This window comes from Neovison vison, chromosome 3 (genome assembly GCF_020171115.1).
Source record: "Neovison vison isolate M4711 chromosome 3, ASM_NN_V1, whole genome shotgun sequence".
NCBI classification, from domain to species: Eukaryota; Metazoa; Chordata; class Mammalia; order Carnivora; family Mustelidae; genus Neogale; species Neogale vison.
The window spans coordinates 105,655,022-105,669,702 of record NC_058093.1 but is presented as its reverse complement, the minus strand read 5'-3'; the positions used below and the strand labels follow the sequence as shown (position 1 = coordinate 105,669,702).

Here is a 14,681-nt window from a genome sequence, read left to right as displayed (position 1 = left end):
CTTTCGTTATAATAATAATATGTGTTTTACTTTGAGAAGAGAGTTACAAGGAGAAAAAAATTAAATCATCCATGAATCATTTCCCTATCATGAAGAAAGCCCAAAGTCTTATTTTATTCAGGTCTACCCGTGTGTTGTATATCCTTTTTACATCTTAACAGTTAGTAGGACATCTTTTTTGATGATGTTAAAAACCAGATGCATCCCAGCAGTTCCACTAGGTGTATGTTCAAAAGAAAACAAGGGACTGGAACAGATACTTGTACCTCAGTGTCCATAATAGCATCATTCACAGTAACCAGATGATGGAGAAGCAGCCAAATATCCAACAGATAAATGGATAAGCAGAATGTGATAGATGTGTCCCGTGGAGTATTATTCAGCCATAAAAAGGAAAGTGATATTGACACGTTACAACACAAATGGACCTTGATTAGGCGAAGTGACATAGTGACATATGCAGATACTGTATGAGTCCACTTCCATGAGGTACCTCGAGTAGTCAGATTCAGAGACAGAAAGTGGAATAGAGGTGACCCGGGCCAGGGAGGGCAGGGAGTTACTGTTTAATAGGTGCAGAATTTTGGTTTGGGAAGACCAGAAGGTTTGCCTAACAGATAATGTAGTCGTCATGGTTATACAGCATTGTGACTGTCTTTAATGTCATTGCATTGTACACCTATGATATAAATGATTAAAATGATCTATGTATATTTTGCCACAATTTTAAACTGGCTTTTTTGCCACAGTTTTTAAAAAATGCTTAAGCACAAGGTGCTGTATCTTGTCAGAAGCAAAAGTCAGACATGTGCCACAGGAGTCCCCAGTATGTCCCACCTCCTGGAGACAGCTCCAGCATCGTACACAGTCCGATGGCAGGGGTGAGGAGAGTGAGGTTTTGTTTCTGGCGGTCTGTCCATGCTAGTTGTGTTATAGTGACGCCCTGCAAAGGAAACCAGACAGGCCGGGGCTCCTTGGAGAAAGGACCCCCTGGGAGAGAGGGGGTCATCAGGAACAAGGGCCAAAGGACTCAGGGGTTTGATTTGTTAAGGACAAGTCTCAGTATATGTTAGGAAGAAAAAGTTTCAGGAAATAGCCACAAAGCCTGTTCTTTGACCCAGCATAAAGCCCAGCAGAGAGTCATAGGTGTTCAGGGGTGACGTGCCTCCCAGCTAGAAAGTTCTCCAGTGCTAAAGATTAGTAAGCGTTGTTTGGCTTTGGGGGGATACATGCAAGGATATCCTGGAGGGTTGGACTGCTTTAGATCTGTGGTGGTAATCGGGGAAGCACTAGTTTGGTGGTGTGTCAGGGCATTGCTGAGGAATCCCTGCTGTTCATGAAGAAATGGTGGGCAGCAGTGCCGGCACACAGGATTCCTGGAGAAATAAGTAAAAGTCTTTCAAGTAAAAGACTTTCAAGTAAAAGTCATCACCAAGTACAAAGTAAAACACACTTTACGTGTAAATGAGTGAATGAAGGGGTTTCATTGTTGGGTTCCTGTTAAGGTAGTTTATGAATTAGATGTTTGCAGATTAAGATCTTAGTAACTATCCTTTGGTTGGTGGCCAGAATTCACGTGCGAAATCTGACTCTCCTAATATTCTGAAAAGTGGAAGGAAGAGTTTTGTTGAAAGTCCTCAACAGGAAATGACCATGTGCTGTGCTGCAGGTGTCCCGTGATGGTGGAGTTGCCTCGCCTGCCACTGAAGGCCGGGGCGGCAGCGATGTGGTGGAGGGAGGCAGAACAGCTCTGGATAACAAGACGTCCCTCCTCAACACCCAGCCTCCCCGTGCCTTCCCAGGGCCCCGGGTGCGAGACTACAATCCGTACCCCTACTCCGACACCATCAACACCTATGACAAGACAGCCCTGAAGGAGGCCGTGTTTGATGATGACATGGAGCAGCTTCGAGATGGTTCGTCTTTCTTTGTGTGATTCCCACCCCCCCTTGGACCCCAATCCAAAAGTGCTTTCTGTGGGGCTCTCTCCTCTTGTCAGAGCAGCTCCAGGCCTACAGGACCTAAGGGGTCTGTTCTGGTTAGTCGCTCACTCAGCAGCTCCTCACTGAGCTCCTACCTTGTGCTTAGCCAAGGAAGGCCCAGCCGTGAGCAAAAGTAGGCATGGGGTCTGCCCTCCGGAAGCTTACAGCCTTCTCACAGAGGCAGTTGTGAAGTAGGAGTCACACAGCTGACCTAAACTTGGAGCTGTCCCGCTGTGGTGAAGGCAGGTCAGCTGTGCCCATGAGGGAGGGCTCCGCGGTGGAGCCGGGGCTTGAGTGGAGATCAGAAGCATGAGGGCAGTAGCAGTTAGCTACTATTATTGGGGGGCAGAGGGCCCTGCTGTGCACTCTCCCAGCCCTGAGCTATGGAAGTAGGATCCTGTATGGAAGTACGACCACTGAGAGGCTCCCTTCTTCTGTCACCAGCGTTTTAACCAGGTCTTCCTGAAGCTGCTTTGGGTTGACTTCTGTCCTGTGGTTTGGAGCGAAGCAAGCTAGCGTGTACTGAGCTCCTGTACCACGTGCTTGCTGCTGAACTCAGTGTTTTACCTATATGGCTAATGAGATAGAGAGGGCTTATTCCCATTTCACAGATCAGGAAACTAAGGGTTTGGAAAGGTTAAATTACTTGTCCCAACTATACTTGGCAAAAAACAGAACTAGTCTGCTGTCTTGTTTTGCTGTCTCACATTTGTGATAAGACCAGTGTCCATGATTGAGTAATAAATGAGTGAAGTATGCGTTGGTATGATGGTATTTTTATCAGGAGCTTAATTATTTCCTTTTCACCTGATTGTCATGTTCACTTCATAGTCATTTTTTTGAGATTATATATATCCGCTCTGTTCTTAAGACGTTTGTTTTGTGTTTTTATTTTGAATGGAGAATTAAATCAGAACCCTAAATTAGAAGTCTAAACAGTTAGCATTCACTGTGTGTCATGAAGTTTGTAGCTTGCTGGGGACAAGGTGGCAGATGAGACACAGTCCCTGGCCTCAGAGAGTTCAAGATCTGTCAGGGGAAACAGACTTACCACAATGGCCCTGGAAAGAGGGGGGTGCCACACTAGCACAGATGCTGGTTTCAATGGGGACACATAAGAGGGAGGACTGGGGGGCACCTGGCTGACTCCCTGGCTCAGTCGGCTTAGTGTGCAGCTCTTAATCTCAGGGTCGTGAGTTCAAGCCCCATGGTAGGTGTAGAGCTTGCTTAAAAGAGAAGAAGAAAAAAAAAAAAAGAGGAGGAGGAGGAAAACTGTGCTCTTGCAATGGCTTAGTGATGGGACCCGAAGATACCAATGAAGTCCTTCAGTCATCTGAAGGCACATCCCCTGGCTGTTATCTGCTGATCACCAGTGGGTAGCCCCTCCGGAGATTCCCAAGGAATCCCAGTGGTATTTCCTGGGCCATAGGCCAGTGGTACGATGGTTAGTATGAATCATACTTTCATGGAGTAGGGTGCTGTTTCCTTTCACTGCAAGTAGAACTGATAGCTCATTTAACTTAACCCATTTGTAGGTCTCATTTAAGATAGAGATTGGGGTGGATGTTGGTTGTTATCTATTTACTGACTGTATACTGAAAGGCTCAAAGAGAAAGGTGAGAATGCAGTGGGGGAAAGATTGAGTTCTTTAACATTTCAAACTTCCTGTGTGTGTGTGTGTTCCCCTACCTTAGATGCCTTAAAAAAATATGCAAAATCAAATTTAAGTAGTTTCTAATGATTTGTCTTTGCATTTTCATCCTTTCTATTGAAAGGGAATGTTCAGAGTTGAGGTCTTGAAAGAACATGGGAAGAGAAAGGATGTCTTTTTTGGTTAAAGTCCTGCAAGTAATTTTGCTAAGTGATCTTGGCGAGTTTAGTCTGTGACTAGACAGTCCATGAATAGTCTAAACATCTTGACTAGTATCTGTTTGCTGTGCTGGTTACTAAGCTCTGAACATTTGGGCAGGGAAGAGATGTGAGAGGATCAGATGTGATGTGAGGAGGGCCCTGAGGTGATCAGATGTGATGCTGAGAGAATCAGATGTGCATGCTCTGGTGTCTGTGGCAGTGGGAGGGGACTATCCGGCAGCGGCCAGACTTAGGGCTCCTGCAGTGGGGGTAGACCTGGGGGAAAGAAGACCATTGAGGAGAGATTATTAGATGGCTCCCTCTGTTTGTCTGAAATAGGAGAGGGCAAAAGATGGTAAGGAAGGGTAAAGACACTGCTGTCAGTACTTGCCACCTGTTCACACATCTCTGTCTTCATAGCTGGGGAGGTGGCCTGCAGAAAGCGTAGAGTGAGGTGGTTCAGGGTGGAAGGCATGGCAGCAGGGACGAGGAGCTGCCTCTGGGAGAGCAGGAAGCCGGCGGAGGGGATCTGAGCAACCCCGGGGGCACGTCCACCACCGGGGTTTCCCTTGGGATGAGACTTGGGATGTGACTTGTTTCGGTGTCTCCCCAGTGCCCATTGACCATTCAGACTTGGTGGCTGACCTTCTGAAAGAGCTGTCCAACCACAACGAGCGAGTGGAGGAGCGGAAAGGCGCCCTGCTGGAGCTGCTCAAGATCACGCGTGAGGACAGCCTGGGCGTGTGGGAGGAGCACTTCAAGACCATCCTGCTCTTGCTGCTGGAGACGCTTGGGGACAAAGACGTGAGGCACCTTCCTCATCTTATGCTTCCCCCCTTCCCAGGGGACAGGCTATGGCGTCCTGTTCTCCTTGAGTGTGGCGTCAGCTTTACTTTCTGTGTTGTGCCTACTGTTTACATCAAAACATTGTTCAGATATTTTCTGAGCAGCAGTTCATGAGGTCATGTTTTGGTCAGAGACAGGCCCCGTTCCTAGATTATTAGATGCAGGTTTTTATTGTAATCAGGATTATAGGACCTGAGGGAAACTTGTTCCTGCTTCAGGTTACTTTGTCTTATATAGAATTTCTTACGACTTTGTTAGCATGGAATTTTTTTTACAATGAGCTTTCTTCTGTATGAATGTTAAGTTTCATGTGTTAATTGATAAGGAGACAAGTTCATTTTTTAAAAGACCCTGCTAGATGCTGCCTTCCATGAAGTTCTGTGTAGGTTCAGCCCTGCATATGTGAGCAATTCCAGTGGTCTTCATTGGTCAAGCAGCTAGTTCTGAAAGTGTGGATTAGTTTCTATTATCTTCTTTATTATTTTTAAAACAAAAAACCCTCTTCACACTGTGACATTTAAACGTGGCCCACAAGGCATTTGTACCATGCCAGGTCTGTAACCCACCCACGGCACCACATAGATGACTGCCAGGAGGGAGCTGCCTAGTCGGAGCCCTGCCCTCTCCCATCTGTGCGCTGGTCCCTTACATGGAGACAGCAGGAAACATTGGGAATTGTCTGAATTACACTCCAGAAGTGAAAGTCCATCTCTGTACCGGGCTTTGTGTAGGCTAGCGGAAACAGCAATGCAGTAGGTGTGGTGAAGAGCTCAGGGCCAGGACTGGGTGGATTCGGTGGAGGCTCAACACGGCCCATGGTATAGGTCACGCTCAGGGCCCTGTTGGTGGTGACTTTGTTGGGAGACAGGTGCACATGGGCTGCGGAGTGTCGTGGTGACTGATTTCTTTCTGATGCTTGGGGTTAATGGGTTGGTATACTGGTAGAAGGACAGTGACGAAAGGGCTGAATTAACTTCCCTGCAGTCGAGTATTGGCTGCTGAGGCCCGTCTGCTTAGTCGGGCTTTGTTGGGAGCTAAAGTGATGTCGTGGAGAGGGCAGGTGGATGGTGTGTCCGTGTGTGAACTGATGTGGTGTGTGAACTGTACAGATGAGCGGCAGAGGATCAGGATGTACTTTTTGGCTCTGTTTGGTGTAAACCCCATTTTCTTTTACTGAGATTAGGAGTCTGTTTGAAATGGCTTTCCTCCAAGTGGTGAGACGCAGGCCGCAGACAGCTCGAGGCATGTGCACATTCCCTTTCCCCGTGATCTCATCACACGGAAGGTCGGGAGTAACGACAGGGCTGCGACTCTCTCGGTCCATAGTCTTACAGGTTGTGCTGACGAAACGGCTAGATGCTTTTCACCTGCTCTTGTATACATTTTACAGAAGGGTAATTTGCCTTTTGTATATCTGAGCCTCAGGAAATCTGGGAATCCCCCCCAAGAAATGGATAATGAACTTAGATGTATCGTCCTCATTTGGTCTCATTTGGTCCTTATTTGGCTCATTCCAGAAACCTTCATCAAATCCCTCTAAGTGCTGGGCCTGCGCCTGCCTCATGGAGCCGGCCCCTCAGCCTGGGCCACGTAAGCGGTGTGACCTGTCAGGGTGCCAGCGAGGTGCCAGGGAAGCCCAGGGCTGGGTGCCTGGCCCTGTCTGGCGCTGCTAGCTGGCAGGCTCGTTGAAGTGCTGGGTAGCATTTGCTAATGTCTTCTTTTCCTCTTGTACTCTAGCATTCCATCCGAGCACTAGCACTGAGGGTTTTACGAGAAATTCTGAGGAACCAGCCAGCGAGATTTAAAAACTACGCCGAGCTGACCATTATGAAGACTCTGGAAGCCCATAAAGATTCCCATAAGGAGGTGAGCCAAGCCTCTGGCCTCAGAGTGCTGAACAGATGGGTCTGGGGGTACAGTGAGGATGTGGAAAGAGAGGAGTGTCGCTCACTGTGCAGCCTAAGACAGGCATAGGACAGGGAGTTGCTCCCATTGAGCTTGTCCCTGGGCCATGACACAGGGTGAAAATCCCACTGCTGGTGTGACGGCTGAGCCTGGGGGCAGCCGAGGGCCTGGTGCCACTTGGTAGGTTCCCGACTCCTTTTCCACCTGTGCAGAAACTGACCTGTTCCACTGACCTTTCCCTGAGGGATTTCTCAAGTCACTGGTTCCCATTGCTGTGGTCAGAAGAAGGGGTGTGAAGCTCTGCCATTTCCTGGTGGCATTCAGCACCTACCAGACTGGTGTTGGGAGATTAGGGTTGGCTTCGGAGACGCAGATGGGCAAGTGCTAGAAGCAGCTCTTCCTTACTCCACAACTTCAGACATGTTCTTTCGGCTTCCAAGCCTCAGTGCCCTTGTGTGTCAGATAGAGGTGGATACGGTCACAATTTCTTATGAGAATTAAATGAGACAGTCAGTAAGGGTTCCTGTCCCTGGCATGTGGACACAGGTGCTACACCACATTGGTCTTCCTCCCTCTCCTGTCCTCTCATTGTGTCACTCTCTGCAAGATCTCAGTGAATGGAGGCAGTCATGTCATGCCTCTCCTACTAGCTCCTGAACAATTAAATGCTAGCAAACTGTCCCAGCACCTCAGATGCCTGCCGGGTAGCTGGAAGGACATGTTTCTGTGTCCTACACACTTACAACCAGCCTTGATTGGACGTTCAGTAAATCCTTATCTACTTGCTTCCTGAATTGTCCAGCCCCCGTGGCTCACCAGTCCTTTGAGTGTCTAGAGACCTGCAAAGAAGATGGAGGGAGCTTTTCTGAATACCAGTGATCTCAGAACTCTTCTGATCAACGGCACTGTGGGAAATAGGGCTGTGTACTTAGAACTTCAGAAAACTTGAGTGGGTTTGACCCCAGAGTGAGACATAATCACTTGCTCAGTTCAGTGTCTCGGCTCACATGTGACTCTCATGAGCACACTCATGGCTTAAGGGAATTGCAATGAGAGCACTTCTTACATGTCTAAAAAAAACATGTAGGACCCTAAATTGTGGTTTTCCTGTTTAGCAGTTACGTGACTGTCAAACAGTGACAGGTCTATCCTCCTGAAATCCACCCCAAAATAGCAGACTCAGCAAGGGTTGGGATCTCGTGCTCTGTCTGGGCATCTCCACGTGATGGTCGTAGCGCAACACAGGGTTGTGAGTGATAGATACTGTTTATGTCTGAAATCTGGCTTGGTTGTGGATTGTGAAAATCACTCACGTTTGAACAAAACACTTTCCATTTGCAATAACTCATTTAAAAAATGTGAGGACCAGATGAGTTAATAGAGTCAATACCATTACTTCTGAGCGAGGAAAGAGGGTCCAAAAAATGCTCTAATTTGTCAGATAATACATGGCAGTTATTGGCAGAACCAAGAAGCAGATCATGTGTCTCTTTTAAGGGGCAACTGGCCTGGCCCATATTGATTGGGCTTTTTTTTTTTTTTTTTTAATTTAACCATAATAGCTTCTCCTTAATGAGAATATACATGATCAAAAAATGAAGTAAGGGGTGGCTGAGTGGCACAGTTGGTTAAGTGTCCGACTGTTGGTTTCAGCTCAGGTCATGATCCCAGGGTCATGAGATGAAGCCCTGCATCAGGCTCCACGCTCAGCAAGGAATCTGCTTGAGTCTCTCCCCCTCTCTCTCTGCTCCTCTCTCTCAAATAAATAAGTGTATCTTTAAAGGTAAAATTGGTGTTTTTTCGCAAATATCTGATATCAGTTGTTTCCTCAGGAGAGGACATACTTAGAATGTGGCATCAAGGTGAAACTAAGCCATCCATAGTGTGTGGCACTTACCAGCTGTCCCCTCAGAAGATGTCTGTGTTTAAAGTCGGCATCCTGATCTTGAACTTAGAAACTTTGACAGCAGTTCCTAAGAAGTACAAGTGAACAGAATGAAATAATCTGTTTACTATTAGCTACTTTCTTGAGGGATCTTGTTTTGAATTGTTTTTTTTTCCTCTCGCAAAATGAGAAATTTAGGAGAGGAAGTTCTTAGGTGCGACGTCCTTTCCCAAGGGACAGAAGCAGAAAATACCTGTTGCTTAAAGTCAACTTTGTACCGCTCAGTTGGTGTGGAATTCGAATAACCCAGGGTCTCCACGCTGCTGTCACTGATTGTCTGATAAAGCAGGTGGGGAAAACACTGTGTTCCAAATAAAGGAGTGCCTTTATTGGCAGGTCGCCCCTGCTTTGCATACTTTCATACTCACCTTGACTCGATGCCCTTGTAGTTTCCTTGTGAAACTTCACTCTGTCACTTTGCCAGAAGCTCCTCACTGGGGCATCTGTGTATGTAGGTTTTAGGTATATATTTTTTTCTTTTTCCCTTCCTTTGAAATTCTTCTAGTCTTTCTTGTGTTTTAACTGATCTGTCTCCATTCCCCGTTTTTGTGTTTTCGGACAGAATACTTGGGTGCATATCAAGTTTGTGTTGTAGCCATCTTGTTGGCATAGAACATCACACACGGTATTTCCCTAGTTGTTACATCATCTCGGCACTACGTTTAGACGCTATTCAGACATTGGGAAGGATCCCAAGAGCTTTTAGACCCAGTGACTAATACCGGTCCTACAGAGAGAGGCAGAGTCTGTTCTCCTAGCTAATTAGTACCTCCAAAGTGTGGTCTTTCCTTTGAGCTCCCTGGAACTTCCATCTCGTAGGAAACTGGTTAGTTTTGTATTCACAGATAGAACCCAGGCTTTAGCAGGACGTAAAGGACATGAGACCTGGCAGCTGACATAGGATGCTCTGAGACCTTAGTCCCAGATGTCCTCCCATGCCCACTGTGGTGGTGGCCATGCCACAAGGCGCCTCGAGATGGCACCGCGATGAGATCAGTGAAAAAAGCTTTTAGGGCAGAGGAGTAGGGCAGGGTTAATGACAAGATGGCTTATTTTCCCATCCTTTAAGTCAAGGTCTTTTAATAGGAACCATGTGTGCAAAACACTTTTGTTACACGTTGAAAGTGTCCTAAGTGCTAGATCTTGCTTGGGCATCACCCATCCTCAGCCAACACAGACACGGTAAGCACCCTAGAGGATTTGGATACCAGTTTGGAGTTTCTATTTGAGAAGTTGGTGTGAATCAGCTTAGAGAGGTTTTCCTATTCCTTATTTGAATAAGTACATCTTCTTCATTATCTAACTCCTTGTTTCTTTTTAGTAAATGAACTTTGCCACTGAGTTTTAATGGCTTGTTAATGAAGTCACTGTGGTTTTCTGTAGGTTTAGCTTGTAGCAAACGCCTTAAAGGGCCCAGCCTTGGTAGTGACCTTCAGAAATCTGAAGCCCATTTTCTGTTTTAAAGGAAAACTCCATCAATTTTTTTTTTTTAATTTTTTTTTTTTTTTTTTTTTTGAAAACTCCATCAATTTTAACTCTTCACATCTTAGAATTTGCACTCTGTTTGGACTGCTGCTGAATCCTCCTTCACTGATGAAGAGGGGATTTGATAAGAGAATCGATGGTACAAATGGATTCTGGGGTCATTGTGGGGGATGACTCTGGAGGCTGGAAACCCAGTTTTCAGTTCAAGAGTGTGTCCTGTCCAGCTGTGTTGTTGGGTCTCATCACCGCTGTGTGACCCTGGCACATGGCACTGTGGAAAGTGTCATGCTATATGAGGATTGCCACATGAAACTGGTTTTAGACATCCTTATCTGTTTTAGAAGTACTTCTTTCTTGGTAAATGAGTGATATGCTAATTATGGATCATTTTAGACACATTTGATGTAAGAGCAGCTGTTGCTCCCAGGACTTTTGTCTTACATGTAATCCCCCAAATGTAAAAATGTTTGGTAAATGTTTATTCAAACTTGAAAGAAACACCAACTCTATGTCTTAAGGATGTTCTATAATTGAAACTTTTGGATCGTTTCCTGAACTTGCCCACATTAGTGAATATTCGGTTTTATTTGTCTACTAAAGAATAAAACATTAGCATCCTTTTATGTCCTGTACTGGGTCACCAAACATCTTGTTCTTGCCATGCACAAAAGTCTGGGGATTCCAGCCATCACCGTCCAGCTTCAGGTGGTTTGATATGCTTGGGGAAGTTGGATTCTGAGGTAAATAGAAAACAGTTTTTTGTCTTTAGGGTTTTTGTTTTTAAATCATTTCTGGTTAATTTTATATTTTATGATTTCAAGGGATTAGAAGTAAAGCCAGGCCAAGATTATTTCAGACATAAGAAAACATTTCAGGAACCAATCTTCCTGCTCCTGTTTTACCTGCTGGCCTGGCATGTCTCATGCAGTCCTTTTGACAAACATGGCCAGAGAAAAGCAGTAGTGTGTCAGAGAGAAGACATTCTGTTTTAGTGAGCTGATAATTCTCTTTCAAATACCGATTAAAATCACCATCTGACCACAACTTAGCCAGATTCTCTGCACTCTGGAATGGTCCTTGGAGGCCTCCTGGGGCAACAGCCATGTGTCAGTTGGCTCTGGAGAACAATGCGTTTTGTGAACCTGGAGAAATCACTTTGCCTCTCTGGACCTTGGTTTTTCTTATCTGTTAGTGCAGGGAGTGGACTAGATGATTATCTGTATCTCATTCAGCCTCATGGTACTAGAAGTTGATATTGTGTAATGAACCTTAACCTTTGTAGGTTCTAAATAATGTACTTTTTCCTTGACTCAGTCTTGGGATGTGGCTAGAAACCCAATTTCCTTTGGAAGTTTTTGCTGCTTAAGACAAAGGCAAAACCAGAAATCTATACAATCATTTAAAGGTTAATAGTTGCCAAGCCAATAGTCTGACACTAATAGCCTAAACTTTGGCTAATGTTTTATTATTGGAGGCAGGAGGTGGGGGCATGGGGCAGGGCTCCAGTCTTCAGGGAGCTCCTGGTTTCGTGGAGGTTAAAGCAAACGTGTGGTTCAAAGTAAGATGCCCGAGGAGTTTGGAGGGGCTGGAAGAGGCAAGGAAGACTGCCTGAGGTAGTTAGAACCTGAGATTGGCTGTGAGGAGTAGTTAGGGAGAGGATTCTAATGGTGTGCCAGGGCAGCACAGCCAGGAGAAGGGGGCATGGGCCTAGAAGGCTCCATAGAGCCCAGACCGCCATGGTGTTCTGTACGTCAAGTGGAGCTGGTCCCGCCCCACAGGGCTGTCGTAAAGTGCCAGGCACAGTATCTGCTTCGGAGTGGCTGTGCCGACTGCCCTTCCAGCATTACTTGAGGCGGGGAGTAGCTCCTTGGCTCTGGTAGACTGGCCCTCCTCGGATCCGGACGTGACTCATGGGCTTTAGCTCCTGTAGCTTCAGGAAAGGCATCTTACTCCAAAACAGGCAAGAGGGCCATTGTTTAATGTCAGAGCCTTTGAGTTCGAAGTCCTGAGTTCTCATCCTATTTGCCTTTCACTGGCTGTGTGACTGGGCAAATGACAGGCACTTTCTGGGTCTCTAGAATGCCCGTGCACAGAAGCAGGGATACGTCATGCCCTGCAGGGCTCTGTTGAACATGGAAGGTACCATTTTTTCTCTCCTTGTCCACTGAAGAAAGTAGACAGATTGACAGAACTGTTGACAGGCTTTTTACATCTTAAACAAAGCAGATATAACTGCACTTTTCTAAATACATCTAAGAAGCCTATTTAAATTGGTTGAGCAAGCTTTAAAACACCAGTAGAAAACACAGCTTTTGTCTTGGGGCTTGTGCATGGAGTTGCTGTCACATGGTAACAAAACACCATGAGATTTGAGAGGTGGACACTGGGGCTGCATGGAGGAGGTTTCTGTGTGCTGCCCAGCTTCCCGTCTGAGATTTAGGTCATCTCTTCCACCCTTCCTTAAGAGGCCGGCCAGCCTCTCAAGTGTCTGCGGTGCCCTCCTGGGCTCTCAGCCCCACCTGACTGCTCAGCACTTTTTCTTCAGGGCCCTAATTCTGCCCCTGGGAATAGGACAGACTAAGTCTCCCCCTTAACTGTCTTAATACATCTGCAAGAGAAAGTATTGCCCTCAATCTGCTTTTCCAGGCGAGGATGTGATGGCTCTTTTGTTAGACATCTTTTCATTCAGACTCAGCCTGAATTTTTCCCGTGAAAAAGATTTTTTTTTTTTTCCCCAAGAGAAAGAGCTCATCAAAGAGCGGTAGAAGATAATGTGGAAATTCTTGTTTTATAGTCTCCCTCTCAATTTTCTGATGAGGGAAGCTGAGGCTTGGAAAGTGGAAGAAATTTCTCCCCAGGCCGCCTCTCCAGTTGATGACAGAACCAAAACTCGGGCCTGTGAATGTTCTACTTGGAGCTTTTTTTTCTTCCCCACCTTGCTCCCTCTGGTATGGTACTGAGCCTGGCTAAGTGAGGACTCACGAGCAGGTCCAGGCCCGTGCTGGCACTCCCCCTTAAATCCCGGCATTTATTAAGTGCTAGTCTCTCACCAATGACCAAATCTCTCCAGGATCCTTGTGGATACCAAAACTCAGCGTGGATCCCATTTGTGTAAGGTCTTTCTGGCCTTTCCCCAGAAGGTGGCGCCATACTTTTCCTTAGCTTCCACATTTTTGAGGCGCTAAAGGTAGGTATGCCCAACTGGGAAGACTTCTTTGATTCCACTCATTGTTTAGGAACATTTGCGTTTTTGTGTGTGTGTGTGTGCACTTAAAAAACTTTTTTTTTATTCAACCAATTTTTCTGGTGTGTCTGTGACAGAGCCAAATCAAACTTTGCAAACGTAAAAGACAATCCAAATTTTGACAAGCTCTGTGCTCTAGAAGAAACCTTATCTTTAAGCAAACATTCATTAATATTCCGAGTAATGATCTCATTTTTTAAAAAAGTTAGATGAGGAAATTGTGCTCTTCCTAGCTAGCTAAAATTATTTTACTAACTGTGAAAAGAAAAAAAAATCCTTGTGTTTCTGACTAGACTATAGCAGAATCAGAGTTGGAACAGTTAGGATCACTTTAAGGTGGGTTATAACCTGCTTGATGCTGCCTTTCCTTAAATATGCCCCATCCCCCTTTTTAAAATCCTTGCCATCTCTGGCCACCTTGTCTCCTAAACAGTATTGTTCTCCTTTCTTTCTGGTGCCCATGTTTACTTTTGCACTCTGTTTGCTTACATTTATAATCTTTGCTTCTTATGTTACATAGAACACAGGGGCAAAACCTAAAGTTCACCCTGAGTCAGGCAGCTCGCCAAAAACTGGGGGCTTGGCATCTAGAGGGAAGTCAGGAACACCTACCTGCCTTGCCAAAGATGATGTCTGTCTTGGGAAACTTTCTGTAACCTCAGTAGGCGAGAGGGCCTCAAACTTACCATTTCTAAGTGCACCTTCTGGCTTTTTATTTTCCCACATTTTCCAAAGACCTTTTTATGTTAGGTACATTTGAGTAAATGCTTCATGCAGGTGACGTGGAGAATTCCTGGAGTTCTAAGAGAGGAAGTTCTCCTTGGGTTTGGGTTTCAGCTCAGCAGATATGAAAGTCTGTGGCCCCAGCAGCTGACCATAGGGTAGCTCTCTTTCACCGGAATGACAGGAGAGCATGGATAGGTGGGAGGGGAGGAAGACCACCTTGTGATGGGATGGAGTTCTCACCATGAGCCTGCCAGGAACCTGCCTTGTCCTGTTAATGCTGGCTGCATCCCTAGGGGCATGGACGGGTTGTTTGCTCATCTCAGGACGTTAAGTCGTGCAGCTGATGCTTGGATCCCAGGCTGTTTCCATGCCTGTCTTTCCACCCACTGAGCTGCTGCCCAGCTCCCAGTGGAATCTTTTTTTTTTTTTAATATTTTATTTATTCATTTGACAGAGAGAGATCACAAGTAGGCAGAGAGGCAGGCAGAGAGAGAGGAGGAAGCAGGCTTGCTGCTGAGCAGAGAGCCCGATGTGGGGCTCGATCCCAGGACCCTGGGATCATGACCTGAGCCGAAGGCAGAGGCTTTAACCCACTGAGCCACCCAGGTGCCCCTCTCAGAGGAATCTTAAACGTGGATTCCTGTCCATTAGTGTTTTCTACCTTGGCTATATCTATGAAGTAATCCAGTATTTTCTG

The 14,681-nt window shown here is 46.1% G+C and overlaps 1 protein-coding gene across 26 annotated transcripts in view; it reads left to right on the top strand.

Moving 5' to 3' along the window:
- The window catches only part of CLASP1 (cytoplasmic linker associated protein 1), a 269,463-nt gene that overhangs the window by 237,309 nt on the left and 17,473 nt on the right, over positions 1 to 14,681 (top strand). For all 26 annotated transcript variants that reach the window (XM_044242650.1, XM_044242649.1, XM_044242648.1 and 23 more), the window contains 3 exons: positions 1,670 to 1,916; positions 4,447 to 4,637; positions 6,417 to 6,545. In XM_044242650.1, the coding sequence (XP_044098585.1) occupies positions 1,670 to 1,916; positions 4,447 to 4,637; positions 6,417 to 6,545 (567 nt within the window). The remainder of the gene's footprint in view (positions 1 to 1,669; positions 1,917 to 4,446; positions 4,638 to 6,416; positions 6,546 to 14,681) is intronic.